The 26,675-nt window shown below is 53.8% G+C and overlaps 1 protein-coding gene across 1 annotated transcript; it reads left to right on the forward strand.

Annotated features, from left to right (window-relative positions):
• The first annotated feature begins 6,888 nt into the window (after nt 1–6,888).
• LOC132232627 (acyl-coenzyme A synthetase ACSM4, mitochondrial-like) lies at nt 6,889–26,665 on the forward strand. Its single transcript, XM_059691996.1, has 13 exons — nt 6,889–6,975; nt 7,482–7,692; nt 11,392–11,599; nt 16,253–16,396; nt 17,076–17,232; nt 19,793–19,872; nt 21,372–21,495; nt 22,350–22,430; nt 22,567–22,668; nt 23,075–23,202; nt 23,293–23,392; nt 25,053–25,172; nt 26,080–26,665. Exons 1-13 carry the CDS (start codon nt 6,931–6,933, stop codon nt 26,164–26,166), a joined length of 1,587 nt encoding a protein of 528 aa, XP_059547979.1. The 5' UTR covers nt 6,889–6,930; the 3' UTR covers nt 26,167–26,665.
• Nucleotides 26,666–26,675: the final 10 nt, after the last annotated feature.

Raw genomic sequence — 26,675 nt, forward strand, 5'->3', positions numbered from 1 at the left:
AGTTGGGGGTGACCAGGCTGGCTGGGGGGGGGGGGGGAGTTGAGGGCAACCAGGCTGGCAGGAAAAGGTGGTTAGGGGTGATCAGGCTGGCAGGGAGGCAGTTAGGGGTAATCAGGCAGGCAAGCAGGTGAGCAGTTAGGAGTCAGCAGTCCCAGATTGTGAAAGGGATGTCTGACTGCCGGTTTAGGCCTGATCCCTGGGATTGGGCCTAAATCAGCAGTCAGACATCCCCTGAGGGGTCTCGGATTGGAGAGGGTGCAGGCTGGGCTGAGGGGACCTCCCCCATGCATGAATTTCATGCACTGGGCCTCTAGTCCTATATAATAAAAGGCTAAAATGCAAATTGACCAAACAGCAGAATGACCGGTCACTATGATGCTTACTGACCACCAGGGGGCAGATGCTCAACACAGGAGCTGCCATCTGGTGGTCTGTGTGCTCCCACAGGGGGAGCACTACTCAGCCAGAAGCCAGGCTCACGGCTGGTGAGCACAGTGGTGGTGGTAGGAGCCTCTCCCACCTCCACTGCAGCACTAAGGATGTCCGACTGATGGCTTGGGCCTGCAGAGTGGGCCTAAGCCATCATTTGGACATCACTAAGGGATCCCGGGACTGCGAGAAGGCAAAGGCCGGGCTGAGGGACCCCCCACCCCCCGCCGAGTGCATGAATTTCATGCACCGGGCCTCTAGTTTATATATATATATATATATATGGCTAATATGCAAAGTGTCCCCTCGGGAGTTTGACCAGGAGACCAGGAGTTTGATTACTTGCTATGACATGTGCTGACCACCAGGGGGTGGCGTGAAATGAAGGAATGCCCCAGCTGGCAGCCAGAGGCTTTGATTGACCCTGATCACCAGCCAGGCCAAGGGACCCTACTCGTGCATGAATTTTGTGCACCAGGCCTCTAGTTTAGAAATAGTTTCAGATATTTGGCATATTAATTTGATGATTTATTTAGAAATAAAAAATTTGTCCATGGAGGCATGGGAAATAAGAGCAATTCATGAAAAGTCACGTTTCCATGTGGAGGAGATGGAGATGAGAGTGGCACTGGAGCGGCCGCTGCACCCCTCACTGTTCTCCTCGGGAAACAAGGACGTCCACCGCCCCAAGTCTTGAGAGTCTTTCCATTCACATTAAACTTGGACCAGGAAAGGTCAAGACGCTGGAGGCCAGGGCTAGAATGCCTCAGACTCGGGTTCAGTTCAGTGCTGCGGGCCTGGAGCATAGCGACAGGGCATCGAAAGAGGTGAAGATGAGAGAAGCCACCACGAGGTTTCGTGCATGTCCCCAGTAGAGCCTCAGCCTGGAGAGCTTGAGGGCTGCTTTGGAACGTGCTGAGTTTACTGAATCCTGGCTGCGTACCAGGCACCGTGCTGAGGTGCCCCTCACACCACAAGCAGCCAGTAAGTAAAGCGGTAGCACTGCTCTCCTTGCACAGATGAAATGACACTCGGGAATGTTAAGCAACTTGGCCAAGGTCACCCAGAGGGGCACGCGTGGTTGCAAGTATGTATGCAGTGTGCGTGTGCATGTGAACGTCCGTGTTTAGGAGGGAGCTGGGGCCCCACTGTCAGGAGGGCGCTAACTCCCAGGCAAGGCCCTCTATGCCCCTCTCCTTTACTCTCCCCTTTACTCCCATGCCCCGCCCCACTCCAGGAAATCGCCAGGTGAGGCATGTCCCTTTCCTGTGTGTCTTATGTAACAGAGTCTTCCCAGGCCACAGTAAATTTGCATTTGCACCCAATGGGCCTCTCCCTTCCCAGACGTCATTCTGAGCAGCAAAGGGGGCTGGGCAACAATGGGGACTTGCCCGTCCTGCTGTGCGCAGGTTCTCCTGTCTGAGGCTCGGGCATCCTCGCACCCGCAGGCAGGTCTTCCACTCCGCGAGGCAGCAGAGAGGCCTGCGGGGGAGGCTGAGGGAGCTGCACCAACAGGCGACCTCTATTGAAGGAGGCAGCACAGAGGAGGCTGACAGCAGAGAGGGTGAGAGGGCAAGACCACGTGGGGTCAACCAGCGGCTCTGCATCATGAGGCAGATGACCTGGGGCAGGCTACTTAAGTCTGCCTGGGCCTCGGTCTCCCCATCTGTAAAATGGGGATGATGATAGCCCTGGCCTCACAAGCTTGTCCTAATGTGAATGCCAAGCGCTGGTCCACACCAGCACTTAATAAACATGGGCTGTGCCCCTGGAGGGGACTGCCAGGCTGTGGCTGAGAGCAGTGCCTCGCCTCCACCCACACCACCTCAGAGGTGAGAGGTGACGCGTGTGGTAACAACAACAATCAATAGTTCAAGACAGGCAACTGTCACGTAGGAGCATCGGAGCAGGTATGGAAACGCAAAGGAAGAAGTAATCACAGAATTAGAACAAAAGAAGCTAGATGACAGTTTGCAGCCCAGTGAGGCAGTGACCTGGCCCATGTCCCAAGGCAGGCTTTGAAGCGTTGGGAGTAAAGTCCAGGCCTCCTGACTCGCTGCCAGGCGGCTCCGTGACCGGCACTAAGGAAAATGCCCCTGACAACAGCACGAGTAACACTGGAAGGTGTTTTCTCCATGCTACGCATTTTACACGCATTGTCTTACTACATCCTCAAATAACCCTGGGAGAGAGGTATATTCCCTCACTTCACAGATGCGAAAATTGAGGTGCAGGAGGCATAAGTAATTCTTCCAAAGCCCCAGCCAGAGAGGGGCTGAGCCAGGACTAAGTGGAGGGTCCTAACCAGCTATGAAGGAGGACTGAATGGGGGAGGAAGTAGGGCCGCCAAAGGCAAGGAGAATGGCAGGCTGAGTCTCAGGGTGGACACAGGCTTTAAGAAGAGCTAATGGGCTGCTTTTACTAGAAGAGGAAGTTCAAGTAGAGGAGTTTGAGAAGAGTACAAGGCAGACAGATGGAGGCCTTGAATGTCGATCCAGGCAGCAAATGTCTGTCTAGTGTTTGGTTGGGGAGAAGGCAGAGACTGAAGACAGGAGCTCGACAATCCTACAGCTGAGGGATATTTCATCCTCACCTGGTGCTATGTTTTTATTGACTTGAGAGAGAAGGGGACGGATTTTTTTTTTTAAGGCTAATCTGGTCACGGACAAAATGAAGAGGGAGAGCCCAGTGGCGAGAGGCAGGGCAGGGGGGGAGGTTGGCAGCAGGTGGGGGGCTGGCGGTGGGGGAGGCTGGCGGTGGGGGGGGCTTGTGGGGGGGGCTGGCAGCAGGTGGGAGGCTGGCAGCAGGTAGGGGGCTGGCAGCAGGTGGGGGGCTGGCAGCAGGTGGGGGGCTGGCAGCAGGTGAGGGGGCTGGCAGCAGGTGGGGGGCTGGTGGTGGGGGAGGCTGGCAGCAGGTGGGGGGCTGGCGGTGGTGGGGCTGGCAGCAGGTGGGAGGCTGGCAGCAGGTAGGGGGCTGGCAGCAGGTGGGGGGCTGGCAGCAGGTGGGGGGCTGGCAGCAGGTGAGGGGGCTGGCAGCAGGTGGGGGGCTGGTGGTGGGGGAGGCTGGCAGCAGGTGGGGGGCTGGTGGTGGGGGAGGCTGGCAGCAGGTGGGGGGCTGGCAGTGGCTGGCTCCTGCTGCTCTGAAGAGGAGGGGTTCTGGGTGTGCACCCTCCCAGGGGCCCACAGTCCACTTCGCAGTTTCACCAGGATCATGGGGAGAGGCTGACACTCCCCCACCCCCCGCCCTGCCCCCCCGCCTCCCCGCAGGTGGTGGTACTGCCCCCTGTGCATCCACAGTCCCTCCGGGCACCATGCGGATCACTGCTGGCTGCTGGGTGCTCGGACGCCTCTGGCTCGCCCCGCCGGTCCGGCGCCTGCACACAGATCCCCGGCTCCTGGCGCCCCTGACCCTTGCTGACTTTGAAGCCATAAACCGCGGCGAGAGGCCATTGCCCGAGAGCTTTAACTTTGCTGGGGATGTGCTGGACCAGTGGTCCCAGAAGGAGCAGGTACGAGATGGTGGTTTCGTGGGTGCTGGCACCCCTCCCCTCGGTCTGGGCCCACTTGCCCCTTTAATTCGGGCCTCTGGTCCCCTGGGTTGCCCTGGGTTCCCCTGGGTTTCCTGGGGAGACAGCGCTGCTCTCCCAGGGGAGACTGAGCTCAGCGACGCTGCCTTTCTCCGCGGCCTCCTGGGCTGCTCCGTCCCCCTTTCCTTCGTTTTCCTCCGGGCCCCACGCAGCAGCTCCCTGCTCCCCTCACCTGTTCCGGCTGCTCGCCTGCTTACCAGTCAGCTGAGCTCCGGTCTGAGGACTGGTCTCCGCTGGAGGGATTAGGAGAGACTCGGGTTGAAGAGAGCACATCCCACAGCGTCTCGGTGTAGCCGCAGCCCTGCCCTGCCTCCCGGGCACCCGGGGCGCACTCGGGGAGGGGAGGGGAGGGGGTGCTCACCAGCTGGCAGGGCCACCTGTGCTGCCCGGGCTGCTGTGGGAGCCCCGTGCCCAGGTGCTGACTAACGCTCAGTCCCCTCCCCAGCGGCCGACAGTCTCCTTTCAGTCTCTTATGTGTTTTTTGTTTGTTTGTTTAATCCTCGCCCAAGGGTATTTTCCCATTGATTTTTAGGGAGAGTAGAAGGGAGAGGGAGAGACAGAGAGAAACGTCGATGTGAGAGAAAACACATCGATGGGTTGCCTCCTGCACGCACCCTGATGAGGGCCCGGGCCAGGGAGGAGCCTGCCACCCAGGCACATGCCCTTGACTGGAATGGCACCCGGACCCTCAGGTCGGCAGGCTGACACCCCATCCACTGAGCCACACCGGCTGGGGCCGTCCTTCATGCTTTAGCACCTCGCTTGCTACACTCTCTTGTACAGAGAGAGCAGGCAGCAGCTGAGAGTCTCTACATAACGTTTAAAGGCACATTTGTTTTCAATACACTTACTGTTCAGTACACTCTTTTTAGCAAGTGGTACTGATTCCCATTCTGCTGGTGAGTGCACCCTTTCCTTTTTAAGGAACTGCATACAAGTAAAAGTGAGTCTGTGCAAGAACAGCACAGGTGCAGGCCGACCTGGCAAACACCAGGGATACTCAGATGACGAAAGGTTGGGAGGTACTGACCTATATTATTTCATCCAATTCCATCACCCCTGGAGGTTGCAGATAAGGAACTTGACCTTGTAGAAGTTAAGCAACTTATCCAAGGTCATCCGTCCCAAAGGTACCTGACCCAGGCCAACCTCACAGAGCTCGGTCTGCAGGGAGGGCCAGCGCATCTGTGACACAGGCAGCACCGCGGCCCCCGAGGGAGGAGCGCAGGGCTGCGGGAACAGAGAGAGGGGGGCTGCAGAAACAGAGAGGGGGGCTGCGGGAACAGAGGGGGGCTGCGGGAACAGAGAGAGAGGGGGGCTGCGGGAACAGAGAGAGAGGGGGGCTGCAGAAACAGAGAGGGGGGCTGCAGAAACAGAGAGGGGGGCTGCAGAAACAGAGAGGGGGGCTGCGGGAACAGAGAGGGGGGCTGCGGGAACAGAGAGAGGGGGGCTGCAGAAACAGAGGGGGGGCTGCAGAAACAGAGAGGGGGGCTGCGGGAACAGAGAGGGGGGCTGCAGAAACAGAGAGGGGGCTGCAGAAACAGAGAGGGGGGCTGCGGGAACAGAGAGGGGGGCTGCAGAAACAGAGAGGGGGGCTGCAGAAACAGAGAGGGGGGCTGCGGGAACAGAGAGAGGGGGGCTGCAGAAACAGAGAGGGGGGCTGCGGAAACAGAGGGAGGGGGGCTGCAGAAACAGAGAGGGGGGCTGCAGAAAGAGAGAGGGGGGCTGCAGAAACAGAGAGGGGGCTGCAGAAACAGAGAGGGGGGCTGCGGGAACAGAGAGGGGGGCTGCAGAAACAGAGGGGGGGGCTGCAGAAACAGAGAGGGGGGCTGCGGGAACAGAGAGGGGGGCTGCAGAAACAGAGAGGGGGGCTGCGGGAACAGAGAGAGGGGGGCTGCGGAAACAGAGAGGGGGGCTGTGGAAACAGAGGGAGGGGGGCTGCAGAAACAGAGAGGGGGGCTGCAGAAACAGAGAGGGGGGCTGCGGGAACAGAGAGAGGGGGGCTGCGGAAACAGAGAGGGGGGCTGCGGAAACAGAGGGAGGGGGGCTGCAGAAACAGAGAGGGGGGCTACAGAAACAGAGAGGGGGGCTGCGGGAACAGAGAGAGGGGGGCTGCAGAAACAGAGGGGGGGGCTGCGGGAACAGAGAGAGGGGTTGGCGGGAACCGAGGGGGGGCTGCCGCAATAGAGAGAGGGGACTGCGGGAGAAGGGGATCTGCGGGAGAAGGGTACTCTCGGGAGAAGGGGGCCCTCGGGAGAAGGGGGGCTTCGGGAGAAGGGTGGTGCGGGAGAAGGGGGGCTGTGGGAGAAGGGTGGTGCGGGAGAAGGGGGGCTGCGGGTGAAGGGGGGCTGCGGGAGAAGGGGGGCTGTGGGAGAAGGGTGGTGCGGGAGAAGGGGGGCTGTGGGTGAAGGGGGGCTGCGGGAGAAGGGGGGCTGTGGGTGAAGGGGGGCTGCGGGAGAAGGGGGGCTGTGGGTGAAGGGGGACTGCGGGAGAAGGGGGGCTGTGGGTGAAGGGGGGCTGCGGGAGAAGGGGGGCTGTGGGAGATTGGGGCTGTGGGAGAAGGGTGGTGCGGGAGAAGGGGGGCTTCAGGAGTAGGGGGGCTGTGGGAGAAGGGTGGTGCGGGAGAAGGGGGGCTTCAGGAGTAGGGGGGCTGTGGGAGAAGGGTGGTGCGGGAGAAGGGGGGCTTCAGGAGTAGGGGGGCTGTGGGAGAATGGGGGCTGTGGGAGAATGGGGGCTGAGGGAGAAGGGGGGCTGTGGGAGAAGGGGGGCTGCGGGAGAAGGGGGGCTGTGGGAGAAGGCGGGCTGCGGGTGAAGGGGGGCTGCGGGAGAAGGGGGCTGCGGTCGGCTCCCCAGCGGGCCGGTGGGGAGGTAAAGAGCATTCCTGGGAGGGAGGGCGATGATCTCCGAGGCACTGCATGAGGCGGAGGTTGGCAGCACAGGACTCACTCTGTGAAACCTTGGTGAGATGGTTCCTCCAGAATCAGTCACCTGCCGCCTCTGCCCAGCATGACCCTCAGCCCCTCTGTCACCTTGCAGCCTACGCCGCCCTAAGGGTATACGCAGAGGCCACTTGCTTGGGGCACCCATGGGGGTTATTTAGATGGAACAGAGCTTCACTTCAGCAGGAAGAGCTTTATTGCAGGGCTGGGGGGGAGCTTGGAAAACTGGGCTGGAAGCTGGAGTGTCCGTCCCATGAGGACAGAAGCCAGGATGCCCTGAGGGCGCACCACACCCAGAGCTGATGGTCCCAGAGAGACTCGTCGGCCTGAGGGGGTCACATGCCCAGCCAGTGGCCAGGGAAGGGCAAGCACCAAGACTGTATCCAGTAGGAACGGGTCCCCCACAGACAAGCTGGGTGCTGTTCCCTGACCCCCCAGCACAGGTGCGAGGGCACATGGCAGTGGGTGTCCCTCTACTTGGTGACGGGTCCTAACCCTTCTCCTCTCTCTCATGTGCCTGTGGCCAGACAGGAGAGAGACCGGCCAGCCCCGCCCTGTGGTGGGTGAATGGCAAAGGGGGCGAGGTGAAGTGGAGCTTCGGGGAGCTGGGCACCCTGTCCCGAAAGGCCGCCAACGTGCTCACCCAGCCTTGCGGCCTTGCGAGAGGCGACCGAGTGGCGGTCATCCTGCCCCGAGTCCCGGAGTGGTGGCTGGTCAACGTGGCTTGTATGCGAACAGGTCAGTGTCCATATTTAACTTTTGTAAACCAGACAGAACAGAGCGAGACTGGAAGGTGAGGTTTTCCTGAATAGTTAGTTCTGACTGAAGCAATGCTTACAAGGACAGCAAAACCAGAGCTGAAACTAAGGGCAACCATGGTGTAATAATAATAATAAAACTGCCTTAATAATAACAATAAACTACCTTAATAATAACAACAATAATGAACTGTCTTTGGTATTATGACATTGTTGTTTTGCAAGAGAGGAAACTGAGGTTCAGAGAGGTTAAGAAGTTTGCCCGAAGCCACACAGCTAGAAAGTGATGCCATTGAGATTAAACACAAAGCTCTACCAAAGCCAGTGTGAGTGCCGACGCCTCTTCGCAGGGCTGGACTGTGAAGTGTTTGCCCGGGTGACCCAGAAATTAGCTCTCTGGTATCTGAATTCTCCCTGATACAAAAATACAAAAGGAGGCGAAGGCATTCTAGAAGGCAAGGGCTTGTGGAAATGACGTGGACACAGTTGGAAAACCTCTGCCTCTTTCCAGACAAAAAGGTGAATGTACTCAATGGCACATTTCTCCCAAGGAGTCACTTACACTGTACCCCAAACTCCACAGGGTTCTTTTCTCCTCTAGGACAGAGGTCAGCAAAAACCATGGCCTATGAGTTCGCCATCTATTTTTGTTTTGTTTTGTTTTTAATATATTTTTATTGATTTCAGAGAGGAAGGGAAAAAGAAATAGAAACATCAATGATGAGAGAGAATCATTGGTGAGCCCTTGACCAGAATAGAACCAGGGACCCTTCATTCTGAAGGCCGACGCTCTATCCACTGAGTCACACCAGCTAGCACTGGCCATCTATTTTTGTAAATAATGTTTTATGGCTAAATGGATTGCAGCCATGCTCATTCATTCACACAGTGTCTGTGGCCCTTTGCGTTCTACGGCAGCAGAATTGCTCATTGAGACAGAGATGCTTCATATGGCCACAGAGCCCAAAATATCTACTACCCAGCCCCTTACAGAGAAAGCTTGCCAATTCCTGCTCTAGAACATGGCCGGCATGTTATAAATCAGTGAACAATAAGAAAGAACATAGTTCTGTAGAGAACACACAGATGTTTGTTTCAATGGGGTCAAAAATAGAAAAATTTAGAAACAGCTACATAAAGATGATCAAATAAATTATAACTGACCTGAGACTAAGGTTTCGTGGAGATGTGTTCATTGCTAATGGAAATTACAGTGCCTCAACCTGATGGATGCCATTCAAGAGAAATTATAAGGACGTCATCTTGGTGTTTAAAGAAATGCTCTTACTGCCCATGTTAAACCAAACAGCAATATATAACATTAATCCACGTTCACTGTGAAAAGGACCTTGCAAATGTGAAACCAGTTGTGGGTTGGAGGAGTTAAAGGTGGTTTATTTGTCATAAAAATGTATTTAGCATTACTTAACATGATTTGTGCAATTTGTGAATTGTGAAGATTAAAAGTCAACCCACAAACTGAATAGTCAAAAACATTCAGTTCCTTAAATGTTAAGCGAGCAGCTGATCGTTCTCTAACAAAGTTATTACGCCTTCTGCATGAAGACGCAGGTGCTTGCACACACCCCATGGCAACATGTTTTCCTGTTGCTATGAAGGTGTTCGGTCTGCAATCAGCCAGAGCAGCACTCCCTCTCTGCCCCATGGAACCGTCACCGTCACAATGCCACTGAGAGTGTTAACAGTTTCTGAGCTGATAAGAACAAGTGGTTTGCAAAATAAATAATCTTATATTTTTGTATTGAGTGAACAATCTGAGATCCTCTAAGGCAGCGGTTACCAACCGGTGGTCCGTGAGGTCCGAAAGGTTGGAGACCGCTGCTCTAAGGTGCTTTCTGGGGTTTTTAATATATTTTTTTATTGATCAGAGGGGAAGGGAGAGGGAGAGAGAGAGAGAAACATCAATGATGGGAGAGAATCACTGATCCCCTGCCTCCTGCACACCCCCTACTGGGGATCAAGCCTGTAACCCGGGCATGTGCCCTGCCCAGGAATTGAACCCGGGACCTCCTGGTTCATAGGTCAACGCTCAACCACTGAGCCATGCCAGCCGGGCTCTAAGGTGTTTTCTTACTTCCTCTTCATCACATATTTTCCTGTTTTCTCAAGAGGAGATGAGATGTAAGAACTTTTAGAATATATTCTTTAAATAAAGTCTCCTTCTTAGGAATTCAACTCTACCTCCTCCTATTTAGCTGACTTCAGGGACTCACCAGGAAATAAGTCTCGGGTCGGGTACAAGTCTTGGGAGTCTCAGATACGAACCTCCGAATCCTGGTGCTGCCACTGACTGACTGTGCGGCCCGCAGCCAGTGGCCAAGTAGTCAGTGGGATTGATTTTAAGTGAGACACCAAGCACATAATAAGTGCTCAGTCAGTGAGAGTGGCTCTTCCCACACACGCTTCTTCCTTCCCGTTGACTCACTTCAGACAGAACAAACCGCCTTTCCACCGCCTTTCACCTCCTCCTCCACCTCTCTCCGCTCATAGGAGCGGGCCCGCCTCTGGCCAGAGTCTAGCATGGCGTGAGGCGTGGGGTGAGCTCAGCCTGAGCAGTGCATGAGGGCCGACTCTGCCGCTCAACAGCCCATCTCATAGGCCACCACTGGCAGCCACTGCGACCCACGCAGCTGTGTGGAACAGTGGTCTCCAGGCTTTTCTGGCTACGCAATTTACCAATAAAAATATTTGGGACACACTGCCCCGACCTGCATGGCGGGGCTCAGGATCTGCAGGAGGGGCCGACGCACAAATGAAAATGCTAGACAAAAATATGAAAATGGAAGGCATTGGGGGGCCAGGTAGAAACCTCTCTCTAGGCGAGACACACTGAGTCCTGGCCTTGTCTGCTTTTGTTCAGTTTTAGACACACATCTTGCCGTCAGTGAAGCACGGCAAACAGGTAGCAGACAGAGCGTCTCAAAGGTCAGTATAGGTCAGTAAGGTCCAGTAAACATTTACTGGGAGGCTATCAGGCCGGGAGATTGCTTCGAGCCACCGCGATCTCAACAGAACCATCGGCGCCTAGCGTCAGCCCTGCTAGCGCTCAAGGCACATGGGCCTCCCGCGCCCTTGTGCCCGCTCCTGACAGTGCTGGTATGCGGTGGCTTCCGGCAGCACACCCCCTATCTGGATACAGCTATTTATACTGTAATATAACATGCATGTTCTAAAATATGTACAAAAATGAGGTAAAAAGAATTTTAATATTTCAATAATTTTTTAAATTCTTTTCTCATCCCCTGTGGATTATCTTGCAAAACTCACTTCAGGAACCACTGGTTCAAAGTGCCCGTGAGAGTGTGTTAGAAGCCCCAGCGCGATGTAGGTGTGACATGATCGTGATGAAAATGCCCCATGAAAATGGCGCACAGCAATGGCCCACTGTTTGATGCCTCCTTATGCCAGACACCATTACTTCCCCCATTTTACCGATCAGGAAAGGAAGGCACCGAGAGACCCAGCCACATGCTCCAGGTCACAAAGGCAGGAAGGCGAAGGACAGCTCCCCAGGCCCAGGGCCTGCCGGCCTCTGAGCAGGGCTCTAGGATCCCCCACCCCCAGGCCCAGGGTCCTGCGGGCACCCCTGGGAGGGCAGGCAGCCACAGTCTCACCCAGGGGACCACAGTCCCGCTCTGCGGGGGCCTCTCCTTCCCAGGGCTTGTCTTCATGCCGGGCACCACGCAGCTGACCGCCAAGGACATCCTCTACCGGCTGCGGGCCTCCAAGGCCAAGGGCCTGGTGGCCAGTGAGGAGGTGGCCCCAGCAGTGGAGTCCATCGTGTCCGAGTGTCCTGACTTGAAGACCAAGCTCCTGGTGTCTCCGCGCAGCCGGCCGGGGTGGCTCAGCTTCCAGGAGTTACTTCAGTGAGTACCCCCCCACCCCGCCCCGCACCCCGCTCTTGGAGTCTCCTTGCTCCGAGGACTCAGCAATACTGTGCGTTGATCTGGGATCCTTCCCAGAAGAGAATCGCCTGCTGGAAGGTCCTAAGGACGAAAGGGAGGGGTGCAGCTCTGTGTCCTTTCCCTGCGCCCCGCCTCGGCCTGTGGTGAGTGCCCTGCACGGGTGGCCCTTGCCTCCCTCGCGGCCCACACTGCCCATACTCTCCCTGCCTGAGGCCTCTGGCCTCCCTTTTATTCCTCAACCACGCCCTACCTCAGGGCCTTTGCCCAGCTGTCTCTCCTGCCTGGATGCTCTTCCCAGTCCTTCCTGTCAGATTTCAGCTCGAATGTCGTCCCCTCCATGAGCCGTCCCTGGCGCCCATCTAGGCAGGAGTCCACGCCACTCCCGAACGTGGGTGCTGTTCTCTTCACAGCCCTCGACGCTCCCTGAATATCGTGCCCCATCACTTTCCCGGTTTACTGGTTTTCTCCTGTACCGCAGAGATGGGCAAATTAGGAACCATGGGCCAATTCTGGCAGGACAACTGCTCTTGTAAATAAAGTTTTATTGGAACACAGCCACACGCATTGTCTACACATTGTCCACGTCTTACCAGAGCCAAGTTGAGCAGATGCAACAGGGACCTTAAGGTGCACAAAGCCTGAGACGTTACGTCTGGCCTCTGCCGACACAGCTCGCCGACTCCTGCCCGCACCTGAGCCCGCGAGGGCAGAGGCTGCTGCTGGTCACGCTGCCCCGTTCCCCACTTAAGTCGGCACTTGAACAGTGTTTACCGAAGGAATGACCAGAGCCGGTCACATCCCTTCACTCCTTCACGTGTGAAATGGGGCGATGCCCTGCACAGCGTCTCAGGGGGCTGAGGACAGCATCGCTCATGTGAGAAAGTGGTTCCTAAACTGCAAAAAAGGGGCGTGAAATGCTAACGGGTGGTCTGATCCTTCAAACAGCTGTTAGATGGCTCATGTTGAAAAAAATCATTCTGTAGGAATTTATAGGAAAGGGCATGAAACCCCGTTGAGTAACAGCAGTTTCCTTTGTGGGAATGAAGTTTTATCCGACTAGTGAATATAAACCAAGTCTGATTGGCCAATCCCCAAATCCTCTCCCCAGGGCCATGCCAGGGATGCTGTGGTGTGTTTTACTAGTGTAAGCTGTCGCTGTGGCTAGTCAGGTGACATCGCTGAGCCTGTGTCTCTCCGGAAAGCAGGGGGCGGGGCCTCCCTCGGGGTGTGGAAGCGGCGAGTGGCGAAGCTCATGCAGGGCAGGAGCAGGGCGAGGGCCAGTGGTTATCACCACCTCCTGCCGTCTTCGCATCGAGGTCCTCGCACGCAGGCCCTGGCCGTGGCTTCAGAGGCCGGCTGCACACCCCCTTGGGAACGTGTCTCTAACACGCTCCCCGACACACGTGTGTGCACCTGTTTACAAATCAGGACCGTGTGCTTCTGTGCATCGCACGAGTGTCAAAAAGAAACATGTGAAAGGTCTAGTCACAGACTACATGCAGCTCGGAGTTCTCCTGTTTTCCTCTGAGGCAGCCCCGGCTGCACACAGGCCCTGGCACCCCGCACCTCCGTGCCAGGGACCCCATCTTCAACAGCCTGCAGCGTGCGGCTAGGCCCCGGGAACCTTAAATGGGCCGCAAAGCTGACGGAAGAAAAATGTCTTTGAACTCAAGCAAAGTTAGCGTGGGAAACTTCACACTGGGGGTGTTTGCCAGGACAAAGGGCATACCCACTGGAATGAACGACTTTGGCGTGTCACGCTCCAAAGGGGCCGCAGACTGTTTCTCTGAGCCACAGAATGGAGAGCCCGGCTTGCCGACAGGCCAGCGGTTCAGAAATCCACACGCAGCACGAGCTGGCTAATTTCGCGCCATTGGGGTCAATCTCCTGAGCAGGAGCTCCCCGCCCTCTGCCTCCCAGGGACAGAAGCCGTGAACGCCTGTCAGGATATTTACAACAGGATGTGGGAAAGGTCAAATTCTGGGCCAGACTGAGTGTCCCCTTTGCCCTCCTGGGAGCAAGGGCCCTTGGCTGCGGGTCGGGATCCCTGGATCTGTCCTGGGGACTGGAACAGCTCCCAGCAGAGGAACCGCACAGCGGGGTGGACGCTGGAAGCGCCCCCGGGCGTGCAGAGCATGGGTGGCTGGGCACGAAGCGTGGCCCGCAGCGAGGCAGGGGCTGGTCCTCCTCGGACCTCACCTGCTCAGTCTTGACCTTCACCCTACAAACAAGGGAGGCCGCTGACGAGTTTGGGGAAGGGACGCGTCAGGTCAGCCCTGGTCTAGATGGCGTTCTCCGGCAGCCGCGTGGAAGGAGGAATTGCGGGGACCAAATGGGAGTCAGAGAGACCGTCCTAGAGCCTCAGCGGGGGCAGACGAGGAGCGTCTGAGTCTGGCGAGTGGGACGGAGGGAGGAGGCGCGAAAGCCCCGCAGGTCCTGGGGGTTGGTTGGACCTGGAGGATGAAGGCAGGCGCCCAGCTGACCTGCTGGTTAACGTGGGTGACTGCAGGGTGGCTCCCATCGGGAGAGAGTGTAGAGTGGGGCAGGCTGAGATGGCCTGTGACCATCCAGATACCCAGCAAGTGGAGATGTGAGTCGACCCAAGGAGATAAAGGTGCAACTCTGGACGTCGTCGGCATTTAATCGGTTCTGAAGGACCTGGAAGGCTATGCCTCAAGCCTCCGAGAAAGGGAGGCACACCTTCGAGTCCTGCTGGAAAATTGCCTGTCACTCACAGGCTGTCATAGCGCTTCTTTTAGTGAAAAAGAATGAAAAGCCTTCTCTCCAAGCGTCTTTAAGCGGCTTGAGAAGCATCCGGAACAGGAGGTGTTGTGTTCACAGGGCCGGACGCCGTGCGCGCTGCACCCGTCTGAGCCCCTTCTTTCCACAGAGACTGAAAGGCGCCAACGCAGTGGATGAGGTTGTGTTTTGTTCTGCTTCTTACTTTTGGGGGGAAGAGGCACGTTAGCAAGAAAACCACTTTCAGGTTTTATGAAACCACATCGGACAGATAGCAGGTGGCCATATAGTCAGTCCTCACTGTTTGCGGTCTCAATGGCCATCTTACTCGCTTGTCAAGATGAATTAAAATGGTGTCCTCAGCCCTGTTCCCTTCAGCCCAGGAAATTGAAACTACGATTCAAGAGTCTTACGGGCTTGGAGGCATTTTATCGGTTATCTACTGAGGAACAAAACTCAGTGTCAAAGAGCGACCCCCTCTGCTCAGGATGCTGGCCTGGCATCTGCGCAGGCTCCACAGGCAGTGGGCACCCGCGGGGCTGGGCGATGGGCCAGGCACTGCCCTGCGGCCTCTCTCTCAACGGCACCTCTGAACGTTCTCAGTGATGCCTGCTCCCCCAGTGAAGGTGAACTGAAGCCGCGAGCGAGGCCTGGGCCTGGGCCAGCCCTGCCTGTAGGGAGGACCGGGCGGAGGCCTGCGCAGGGCCGCAGACCAGCCACCGGACAGCGGCTCAGTTAGAGTGCTCTTGGCTTAGCAATGGGAGAGCAACAAAGCGCGTGAACAACGCCGCCTTCTCACACGGTGGGGCTGTGGTGAGAGCGGGCTGAGTGGTTTGATGATTGACAAGGGTCCAGTTCACTCGTCTTCCCACCAGGCCACCTGGGTGTCTGCCAACCCCGGGGGACCCCAGCATGGCTGGGTCGTCCCAGCCCCAAAGGCCAGAGAACCAGACGGGGTGGGGGTGGGGCCAGCAGCCCTTCCTCCTGGCTCTTTCTAGAGCAAGGAAACAGTCCCCCTAAAGCCCGAGTCTCTCTGGCCCGGACTGCGTCTTGTGCCCATCCCTACACCATGTTCTGCTGAGGCTAACCAGACTCAGCCCCGCCCCTCCCGACCCCCAGGCCCCACAGAAGCACGTGGCTGCCACAGCCCTGACACAGTCAGTTTCACCAAGGTAAGGAGGATGGGATCTCTCCGGTAAGCAATTAACTGTGTCTGTCAGCGCTATTGAAGATATTAAATACAAACTATTAAAAACTTTTATTCTAATACCAAAGGTCTTCCTTTAAATCATAAAAACTCCTGAAATGCTAATAACAATTTATAAAGATTCAAAACGTAAAAAAATTCATAGATTAAAAACACACTGAGAAAAAAAATGTTTAAAGTACACATCTCTTTTAAAAAATATTTTTATTGATTTCAGAGAGGAAGGGAGAGAGAAAGAGAGATAGAAACATCAATGATGAGAGAGAATCATGGATCAACTGCCTTCTGCACGCCCCCTACTGGGGATCAAGCCTGCAACCCGGGCATGTGCCCTGACTGGGAATTGAACCGTGACCTCCTGGTTTATAGGTCAGCCACTGAGCCAGGCCAGCTGGCATCTCGCTCTTTTTTTTTTTTTTTTTTAATTGAAAGTGACCTTGGCCATGCCTTTGGCCTACGGGGCAGTGGAGCTTAGAGAGAGGTAGCTGTTTCCCTCAGCACTGGTCTGCATAGCCCCCTTGGGTGCCTGAGAAAGCCTCGCGGGAGGCTTTGGATAGGGTTCTGCCTATTAACTGTTTTCAGGACCAAGAGGGCATAAGTAGGAGCAAAAGGGTACCAGAGCTGAGCCGGGTTGCTGTCGTCAGCCACATCTGGTCCATGCCTTACAGATGCGCTTCCGCAGAGCACAGCCGTGTGGAGACGGGCAGCCGGGAGCCGGCGGCCATCTACTTCACCAGCGGGACCTCGGGCTCGCCCAAGATGGCCCAGCACTCCCACAGCAGCCTGGGCATCGGGTACACTCTCTGTGGAAGGTAGGAGGAACCGCTGTCTCTGCCAGCCTGCCCCGGGCTGTTGACTCGCGTCTCTAACGGCCTCGCTGACACCTCTGCTTGCGTGGATACCTCCACGTCACGTGTACAAAACAGCTCTCGGGGCCCCTGCCAACCTGAGCTCCGTGAGCGGCCGCTTGTCAGGCAGGAGCTCAGGAACCCGCCCGGCTCAGTCCCCACGGGAGACTCCGTCTGGCTCCTCCTCTCCGCCAGGTACATTGACGCGCCCAGAAAGGCCTTCCTAGGTGTCCCCACACGGTCCCCCACCCCCTTCACTTTCTCACAGCACATCTCTGTTTGCACACTAACTCATCTTGTGCTTATTCACCGTCTCGCCCCTAAAACAAGAGCAGAGTTCTGGCCAGTCTTGCTCACTGCTCGTAGCAGAGTGCCTGGCATAGTGTTTGCTCAGTAAATATTTGTTGCATCAATGGACAAACTCAGGAAATGAGGCCAAGCCCTGCCTCCCACCCCACTCTCAGACCCCCTAGGATTCGGAGCGGTCTTCTCACGGAAGTGGGAGGCAGAAGCAGCATCTTCCTCGGGGCTTCTTTTGACCCTTCTTTGTAGCCATCGAGGTTCCTGCCAGTCCTCAAAGGCACCAGTCTGCTTGCTTCCCCGGCTGTTCTGTTCGGTCTTGTTGCTTCCCCGTGTCATGTAGGTACTGGCTGGACCTGGAGTCCTCGGATACCATATGGAACATGTCCGACACTGGCTGGATCAAGGCCGCCATTGGCAGCGTGTTCTCTCCCTGGCTGCAGGGAGCCTGTGTCTTTGTGCACCAGATGGCCCAGTTTGACACTGACGCCTTCCTAGACGTAAGTCGTAACTTCTAGCTACAGCTCTCCTTTGTCTTCCCTCAAAAAGAGAGAGAGAGAAATGAATCCCCAGAAGAGAGGGGAGTGGGGAGAGAAACATGGATCAGTTGCCTCCCGCACATGCCCTGACCAGAGATCAAAATTAAACCTGCAACCTGGGTAAGTATCCTGACTGGAAATCGAACTTGCCCCTCTTGGTGCTCCAACCCACTGCGCCACACTGGCCGGGCAGTCACTCTTTTGTAAGACAGACTCTTGGGGGCTTTTGAATGTATTTCACCAGAGTGGAGAGGGAACACCCACCACACTCTTAGGCATAAAACCCACTCTTGTGCTTCAAATTGTTCAGGATTTCCTATTGTCGCTACATCCGTGGCTGCTGAAGAATCTGACTCTAGATAACAAATTAAAAGTCTCAAGTCTAAACAAATCTGTGGCTTCTGATTAGTGAAACGAAGACCATGACTGACAAATCCAGAGCCCTGTGTGGGGGAGGCTGGGGCGGGGTTGCCTTCTGTCAGAGCAGCCCCTGTTGCTCCCCAGGAGAGACCCTGCAAACTCAGGAACCCCTGGTCTGGAGCCAGCAGCCCCTCCGCCCAGCCAGGTTGCAGAGCAGAGGCCCCGCCTTTAACCTTTAGAAAAATGGGGCTCAGGCCAATTATTCTTCACCATGAAACACCATTTAGGTTTAACGAAATACATATCATTAAATGAACACCACACCTGTGTGGGCAGGCGGACTCTCCTCACCCTGCTGTTTCGCTAGGTGGCCTGACGAGATGGCTTGCCGTCTTAGCAGGAATGTCAGGAACTGGAATCTCACAGCAGGTGGACAAAGCGTCCTGCGGTAGACAAGTTAACTCTGCAGTTTCAAACCTGCATTTGTAAAATGTGTTGTGTGTGTGTGTATAATCCTCACCTAATATGTTTTTATTCATTTTAGAGAGAGAAGAAGGGAGGAGAGAGAGAAACATTGATGTGAGAAACATTGATTGGTTGCCTCCCAAGCACACCCCTACTGGGGATCAAACCCGAAAACTAAAACTTTAAAAGAAATCCATAGATTAAAAAAGCACTGAGATACATGTGCCCTGACCCGGAATCAAACCCATGAACCTTTGGGACATGGGACGACGCTCCAACCAACTGAGCCACACTTGCCAGGGCTAAAATAAATATATTTTTATAAAATATTAAATATTTTATACTTAAAATTTTTTTGTTTAAAGGCACCTTTAATATATCATGCTTAATGTAATATTATGTAAGATCTATTAACAATGTATTAATTGTTAATATTATTAATTGATATATTAATATGTTATGCAATTAATCATATTTAACATAATATGACATAAAATATTAAAATAAGGACATTCTTGCCCTAGCCTGTTTACTCAGTGGTTAGAGCGTCAGCCCTTGGACTGAAGGGTCCCAGGTTCAGTTCCGGTCAAGGGCACCTACCTCGGTTGCAGGCTAGATCCTAGCCCCAGTCAGGGTGCGTGCAGGAGGCAACCAATCCAGGTGTCTCTCTCATATTGATGTTTCTCTGTCTCTCACCCTCCCTTCCACTCTCTCTCTAAAAAAAAAAAAACATTCTTATTTTACAAATACAGTGGGGCCTTGACTTACGAGTTTAATTCGTTCTGAGACCAAGCTCGTTAAGGAGCTCGTTAACTCAAATTACTCTGTCAACTCAATGCAAAAAATCGGCCGAGAGACAGCTGGTATCTCAAAAAACTCGTTAGTCAGGACACTTGTAAGTCAAGGCCTCACTGTACAATGTGTGCATTTTAAGTGCTATGAAAGCGTTTATGGATTTACACTATTCTTAGTCAGAGACACTCCACTTCCTGAGAACAGCTGGAATCCAGGATGCAAGCAACACAGTAGAAATGCTTGCTTACAGTGAGAGTCATACTTGGTCCATGACACCCAGTGGCCTAGACACCCATCTGGAGGGCGTGCTCTCAGACGCTTACATCCAATGCAGAGAGACTGTCCATCCTGGGACAGAGTGGGCCCTGTCTAGAAAGAGGACCTCAAAACATTAGTATTTCTGCAGGTTTGAGGTGCCTTTGATTTAAGGAGCTCGAGGCATAAGGAGCCCTGCAAGTCTGAAACAGCTAATCAAAGGCCTGAAAGACGCTTTGCTCATGCATTTCACCCACCCACTCAACAGGGCTGCAGTCCTTCCTAGAAGCAGTGCTGGAAGGTTCGCTTACAGGTCCAGGTCGGTGCTGTCCAGGGGTCAGCACTTCCAAGTTCCTCCGCAAGAGGTCATTTGCGGCCCCAAAGTAGAATAAACCAGTTTGGGGTGGTTCTCAAATTCAACAGCTCACTTTTTGTTGAATTTGATTGTGCATGTCTATTACTGTAACATATACATATTCCTTCCAATAATTGAAAATTCCCAACAGATGTACAGTCACTAGTGAGAACTAATAAACATTTGCTTTGTTATTCCTATGAGACGGACACAGAGAATTGGGGGCTGTAGACGTCGGCTCTGGGCGAGGCCTTTAATTAGCCGTGTCTGACACCTGTGTCTCTTGTCCAGACGCTCACCACTTACCCCATCACCACCTTGTGCTGCGCGCCCACTGTGTACCGGATGCTCGTGCAGAAAGACCTGAAGAGGTACGTGGGCAGGAATCTGAGCTACCAGCTAAGCTATAATGGGAGCAAGACCGCCTCTCCGCAGGCGTCCTGTGCGTGTGGAGGCTGAGCAGCATTCCTGGCCTCCACCGACTGGGTGCCAGCAGACTCCCACTCCGCCAGCGTGGCCATGAAAGGGGTCTCCAAATAGTGCCTAACGCGGGGGGGGGGGGGGGCTTGTCTCTGCCAGGGGCCATGTGGGTGTTTATAGCATCGTTCACAGGCCACGCAAAAGTAGCAGCTTAAAGACAAGCTGCTGTGTGTAGTCCATTTAATGACGCACCCCTAACGCCCCAGCGGGCCCGGACCAAGCGGTTTCTAAAGCCTCCACGGCCCGCAGGCTGGACGTGTCCCACCCCTGGTAAAATCTCGGGGAAGGGGGAGGGACAAAATGCCCCCCAGTTTAAGAATAACAGGGTTAGCCTCTAGGAGCCATGGACCATTTCCCAGGGACACCCAGTCCTACAGTTCCAGACCTCCCACCCCCAAGAAACAGCCGTCACTACGTTCATGCCGCCTGCACGAGAAGCCCGTGAAGTCTTGTGATTCGAAGATTCTACTCAATTTGGCCAAATCACCTGAACGACCAGTGGAGTTCCAACGTCCGGAGGAGAGAAAGGAAGAGAGAAACGATTTAAGTGGCGCAGGCTCACCCGGCCTCTGCTCCCCGAGGTGTGGACGCCAGAGGCGAGAGGCTGTGAGAGGCCGAACGGGGCAGTCAGCATCAGCTCCAGTGTGGCCTCAGATGCAGCCTCGGTCCCGGTCCCGGTCCCGTTTCCGGAGCCACTGCCGCTGCTCAGGGACGTGGGGAGGCCACTCGCGGCTGCACAGCCTCGGCCGTGGGATCCTCCCGGGTCAGAGCACGGCTGCTCCGGATCCCACGGGTCCTGCGGTTAGAAGCTCCAGCTTTACAGTAAAAAGGCGTGGCGGTGCCACTTACGAACAGTGCGCCCTCAGGCCCACGGTGACCCTGATGCGCTCCCTACTGCCACCCACAGAGGACGGAGAGCCCCTCTGGCTGTGGTGAGGCCGCAGTGCCAGCAGCTGGGGAGGCACCCGCCAGTGTCTCACGGAGAGCAGCCAACCCCTGCCCTCCGCTCAGCCTCAGTTTCCTCCCCTGTGAAAGGGGCTCGGGTTAGGAGATGCTCCTAAAGCCCTTCAGCCAGCCAGCGCTCAGCCACTGCTAGCTGTCGTCCGTCACTTGTAGGGCTCACAGCCAGGGGTTCCGGCAGCATCAGCACTTCCTCCTGCATCGCTCCTCCTTCCTCGCCTGCTAAGGTGCATGCTCCGCCAGGAACTGCCTGGAATAGCGTGTGGCAGGACCGAGGAGCTCAGCAAAAGCTCCTCCAGTCACCCCTCCGGAGGCGTGCTCCCCAGCCTGTTTGCTTGTGGCTAGGACATCCTAGTTACCTTGTGATGAAAGCCACTCAGCGCCCCCACCCCCACCCCAACCCCCCTCACACAGCTCTTTGTCCCTCAAGATACAAATTCCTGAAGCTGCGACACTGCTTGACGGGAGGGGAGCCCCTCAACGCAGAGGTGCAGGAGCAGTGGAAGAGGCAGACGGGGCTGGACCTGCACGAGGGCTACGGACAGACGGAAGTGGTGCGTGCAGGGGGCGCAGCTGCGCCCCTGGAGTGTCCCCGTCATGCTTGAAGTTCTTAGGGCGCTCCTTCCCCTGCCAGTAGTTACCAAAACTTCTGAATTATCCGGTCAGGGCTGGCGAGGGGAATTGTGATGGTCCCTTATAGGCTTCCTGTCTCTTCCCACTCAGAAGTTTCAGAGGGTGAGGGGTTGCAGAGGTTCAGAACTGTGCAGCTCATCTTTCTTTATTATTATTGTTATTATTTATTGATTGATTTTGAGAGAGGGAAACATGGACCTGTTGTTGCATTTAGTTGTGCGTTCATTGGTTGATTCTTGTATGTGCCCTGACCGGGGATCAAACCCACAGCCTTGGCGTATTGGGAGGATGCTCTCCACGTGAGCTACCGCCAGGGCTCCGCAACTCATCTTCCCATCACACTGGGAAGGACCCAGAGAGCCCCAGTGAGGAGTTCATCCAAGGTGCCTGTCAGGTACCTCAGCCTAAAGGAGTGGTCGCACCTGTGGGCCTCCAACCTGCAGTGCCACCGGCATGTGGGAATTTGGTAGAAACACGAATTCTCAGAATCCCCCTCCCCAGGCCCACTGAGTTAGAAACTCTGGGACGGGCCCAGAACCTGTGTTTCAACAAACCCCAGGTGATTCTGACAAACACTCAAGTTTGAGAACCACCAGTCTAAAGTACTTTAGAATATGAGCTTGCATACTGGGAGAGCTGGTGCTTGCATACTGGGAGAGCTGGTGCTTGCATGCTGGGAGAGCTGGTAAAAACCGAGTCCCGGTTGCACTGTTGTAATATAAACAGCTGCTGAAAATGAATCTTTGCCTATTTATATAAAATGCGTTCCCTACAGGGCATCATTTGTGCCAATCTGAAAGGACAGGAAATTAAACCGGGCTCGATGGGGAAGGGAGTCCTGCCCTATGATGTCCAGGTGGGTGACACCGACTGGTTCAATAAAGAATGTTTCCTGTCGTTTTCCGCTGACCATTATATAACGATTCCTAACCCATTTTCACTTTGTGAAAAAAAAAAAACTTAAAGAACCTAAACTGCTTCTTTCATTCTAGATTATAGATGAAAATGGCAACATCCTGCCAACTGGCCAGGAAGGAGACATTGCCCTGGCGCTGAAGTCTACCCGGCCCTTCTCTTTCTTCTCAGAATATGTGGTAGGAGAATGAGAGCTGCTCTGCTTGAATAGAAGAGCTGGCTAGGGATGCAGACAGACTGGGGCCCAGGTTTACCACCATGTTGGCATGGAACCTTGGGCAAGTCCCAGCCTCCAAGTCTACTCAGCTGTGAAGGGGGAATAGTTTCTGTCTCCTTGGAGTTTGTGAATATTAAAGTGCACGGCTAGAAACCGGTGCGGTGGCTGCGGGGAGGGGGGCGAGGGCCCTAGCGGTGAGAGATTTACTTGTTATACTCTCGGGCCTCTGTGTTCTAGACTATAAACTACCTTCTTAAAAATTCTCTTCTTTTAGAATTAGGATGTGCAGTGTATTAGTCACTTCATGGGCGCCAGGCCCCTTTTTCTGTTCTGACCAAATTAACCCCCGGGTCATCTTTGATTCCTAGGACAATCCAGGGAAAACCGCCGCCACGATAAGAGGGAATTTTTATGTCACTGGAGACAGAGGCGTGATGGACAGCGACGGGTACTTCTGGTTTGTTGGCAGAGCTGATGACGTCATCATATCCTCGGGGTTGGTACTTTGCCACAGCCAGAGCGCGGCCCCTCGCCAGGGGGGCTTCGACCCGGTGGCGCAGGCTGAACCTGCCCTCCCTTCCTCCAGGTACCGCATCGGGCCCTTCGAGGTGGAGAGCGCGCTGATCGAGCACCCAGCAGTTGTGGAGTCGGCCGTGGTCAGCAGTCCAGACCCCATCAGGGGAGAGGTAGCGTGAGTGCCGCTAATGAAAGCAGCAGCTTCGTACTTCCAAGTTCTGTCCATTTGGCCGCTCTAAAGAGTGAATCAAGAGTAGCAAGTAATTCTCTTATGAGGCACGCATGTGGCAAAACATACACTGGCATCCACATCCCACGTGAATTGTGTCCCAAAGGGGAATTATTAGGGTTCTTTTGGTGGCAAGTGACAAAAATTCAACTCAAACTGACTTAAAAAAAAAAAAAAGGAATTTATTGCCTGACCACAAGTGAGGCCTACAGGTACAGCCACACCCAATGGTTCACATGCAGTTGGCAAAACCTAGCCTCTCCATTTACTGGCTCTGCTGCTCTTCAGGGTGCCTCCATTTGGGGAGGGTTGGGGGGGGGGACCTTTCTACTCAACAGCAGCCAGATATGCACAGCTTCACCACGTCAGGGAAGGGGACGGCTTCCCAGCCAAGTCCCAAGCAATTCCCAGAGTCCATGTGCCTGTCTTAGATCACATCTCTCACCAAAGTGGTCCGGATGGTGATGCGGACTGGCTAGACCTGGATCAGATGCTGGTCAGTGGAGGCAGGAGTTAGAGTCAACGCCCCCAGAGGTTAGGGTAACCCTCCTCAGGAAAGTCAGGGCACTGTTACCAAAAAGGGGGCCACAGATACTGCACAAGCAAGGGCTGCGGGTTCTGCTGTATGCACATTGTCATGGACTCAGAATGTATTTTCTCACAGAAACAAAGCAAACGGGAGATGCTGGCCAGGTTGCCAAACAAGCTCCAAAAGCCGCCCTAGGACCCGATGACAGGAAATTTGGGGGGTGACTGCAGTGGCTCAGCTCTAGGAGGAAGCGCGTGGGATGGAAGGGAGATGCCCTTCCTCACAGACGTTTCCTGCACTCAGTAGGGCAACATTTCAAAATCACTTTGCCTGTCAGTGTCCTCCCACAGCTCTTTCTCTGCCCTCACATAGCAGTGCCCTCGCAGTGCCCTGGGTCCCACTCCCGCACACCCTGTACCACTTCCACACTCAGTGGGTTCCTTTCTCCAAAATATTGTTCTCCTGCCACCATCTTCTCATCCTCTCAACATAACTGATTTCAGCTGAACTTCAAAAGTAAACACGAATTAGAGTCAATGTGTGAATTAATAATTTAAACTATACTTGCTAACCCTCAGAATTACCTAACTGGTGGATCTTAAATAGTATTCAAAGAGAAGCGAAAAATAGCAGGCAAGAAAGACCTTTCAAAGGTAGCTCAGTCTTCCCCGGGACTCCATCTCCCAGCGAACACCATCCCCCTTCACCCTCCCAAGCCCCTTTCACACCACATTCTCCAGAGCCTCCATTTGTCCCACTCATGCTCCTAGCGGTGCAGGTTTGATGGAGTGCGAGGGCATCTGTGAGACTGCCATGCAAACACCTGTGTGACATGGAAGTAAGAAACCCTCAGCTTTACTGAACCCCTGGCTCACGCTCACAGACGGTTCCCCTGGGTTACACCTCCAGCCTCGCTGTGCCCACGCTGTTCAGACGCAGGGGAATCTGGCTTCTCCGCACTCCTCACTCAGCTGCTGCTAGCCAACCATGAGTGCCTGTGTCCTGATTGGTTCCCAACTCTTGATGTGTCTGCAAACAGACTTAGTGATATCAATTCATTCTCCTCCTGCAGGTAGTGAAAGCTTTTGTTGTCTTATCTGTGCCCTTCAAATCATCTGACCCAGAGAAATTAACTCTTGAACTTCAAGAGCATGTGAAAAAAATAACCGCACCGTACAAATATCCAAGGAAGGCAAGTATAAGTTAAGTGTATGTGACCAAACAAGGGTCTAAGCTAGTAGGTATATAGATCTTATTAGCTTTTTAATTTTAACTTTTTTAAATCTTTATTGTTGAAAGGATTACATATGTCCCCTTTTTCTCCTCATATACAGAAGATATGCATTTCATTTTGTTAAGCTCTAGGACCAGGGGTCCTCAAACTTTTTAAACAGGGGCCAGTTCACTGTCCCTCAGACCGTTGGAGGGCCAGACTATAGTTTTAAAAAAAACTATGAACAAATTCCTATGCACACTGCACATATCTTATTTTGAAGTAAAAAAATCAAAAAGGGGAACAAATACAATATTTGTATTTGCATGTGGCCCGCGGGCCGTTGTTTGAGGACCCCTGCCTAGGACAGTGGTTCTCAACCTTGGCTGCACATTAGAATCACCTGGGAATCTTTTTAAATTCCTGATTTCTGGGCCTCATCCTCCGGAAATTCTGTTTCTTTGTTACTAATGTTGTGGTCTCACCCCATAACAAAGAAACAGAATTTCCGGAGGATGAGGCCCAGAAATCAGGATTTTAAAAAGATTCCCAGGTGATTCTAATGTGCAGCCAAGGTTGAGAACCACTGCTCTAGGAGTTTTGCTTTAAAATATTTTATACTAGGACATTACAAATGCTTGACAAACCAGAAGTTTTAATTAACTCTGCAATATTGAGTAACTAGCAAGAAGCCTCATAGGACTAAGTCAGTCCCATTTCATATGAGGGGGAAAATGGTGGCAAATTGTTCCTAAAGACACTACCCGATTCAGCTACCGGAGTGCTCTTGGGCCTAATATACTCGCAAATTCAAAGCACAGGCCTTGTACAGACAGCTGGGACAAGTCCAGTGGAATCCAGTGTCTCATGATGTTTTGGTGATTAGGTGGAGTTTGTTGAACAGCTCCCGAAGACCATCACGGGGAAAATCAAGCGCAATGTCTTAAGAGACCAGGAGTGGGGACGGACATAGCCGGATGGAAGCGAGCGTGAAGTACCGACAGGGCGGCTTTCTGTTTCCTGATGGTTCAGTGACAACTCTCTTAAAATGTGTAAGATTTTTCCTGAGTCTGTGTTTTGTAGTTAGTCAAAAATAAATAAAAATCTAAATATTGGAAGAATATTGTTATGATAACTAAACCAACACAATGATTATGACTTATAGTGTTTAAAATTGCAAGGCTCAAATGATTGCTTGGAAATACACAGTGGACAATGAATTTATTTTGTGCCTGATTAAACAAAAATAAAGATTAGAAGTATTCAAAGAGAAATGTTCAAGACAGAATTCTGCTTAACATTTTTATATATTACTAATTCTTTAAGAGGGTTTAAAATATTAACTTTTAAGTGAGAAATAAACATGTAATTCAAAAGCCAGTAAGTAAATTTAATTAAGTACTATATTACTAGTTATCATTCTGAAGCAAATTCACTATAAAGTATCTGAAACTTGGACCACTTAAAAGTAATTATTAAAAA

This window comes from Myotis daubentonii, chromosome 4 (genome assembly GCF_963259705.1).
Source record: "Myotis daubentonii chromosome 4, mMyoDau2.1, whole genome shotgun sequence".
Lineage (NCBI taxonomy): Eukaryota > Metazoa > Chordata > Mammalia > Chiroptera > Vespertilionidae > Myotis > Myotis daubentonii.

Coding starts and splice junctions, on each gene's coding strand:
- LOC132232627 (XM_059691996.1), top strand. CDS start 6,931: ATGAGGCGGAGGTTGGCAGCACAGGACTCACTCTGTGAAACCTTG. Junction 6,976..7,481: donor ACTCACTCTGTGAAACCTTG/GTGAGATGGTTC, acceptor GCCTGTGGCCAG/ACAGGAGAGAGACCGGCCAG. Junction 22,669..23,074: donor CTTTCTTCTCAGAATATGTG/GTAGGAGAATGA, acceptor TTTGATTCCTAG/GACAATCCAGGGAAAACCGC.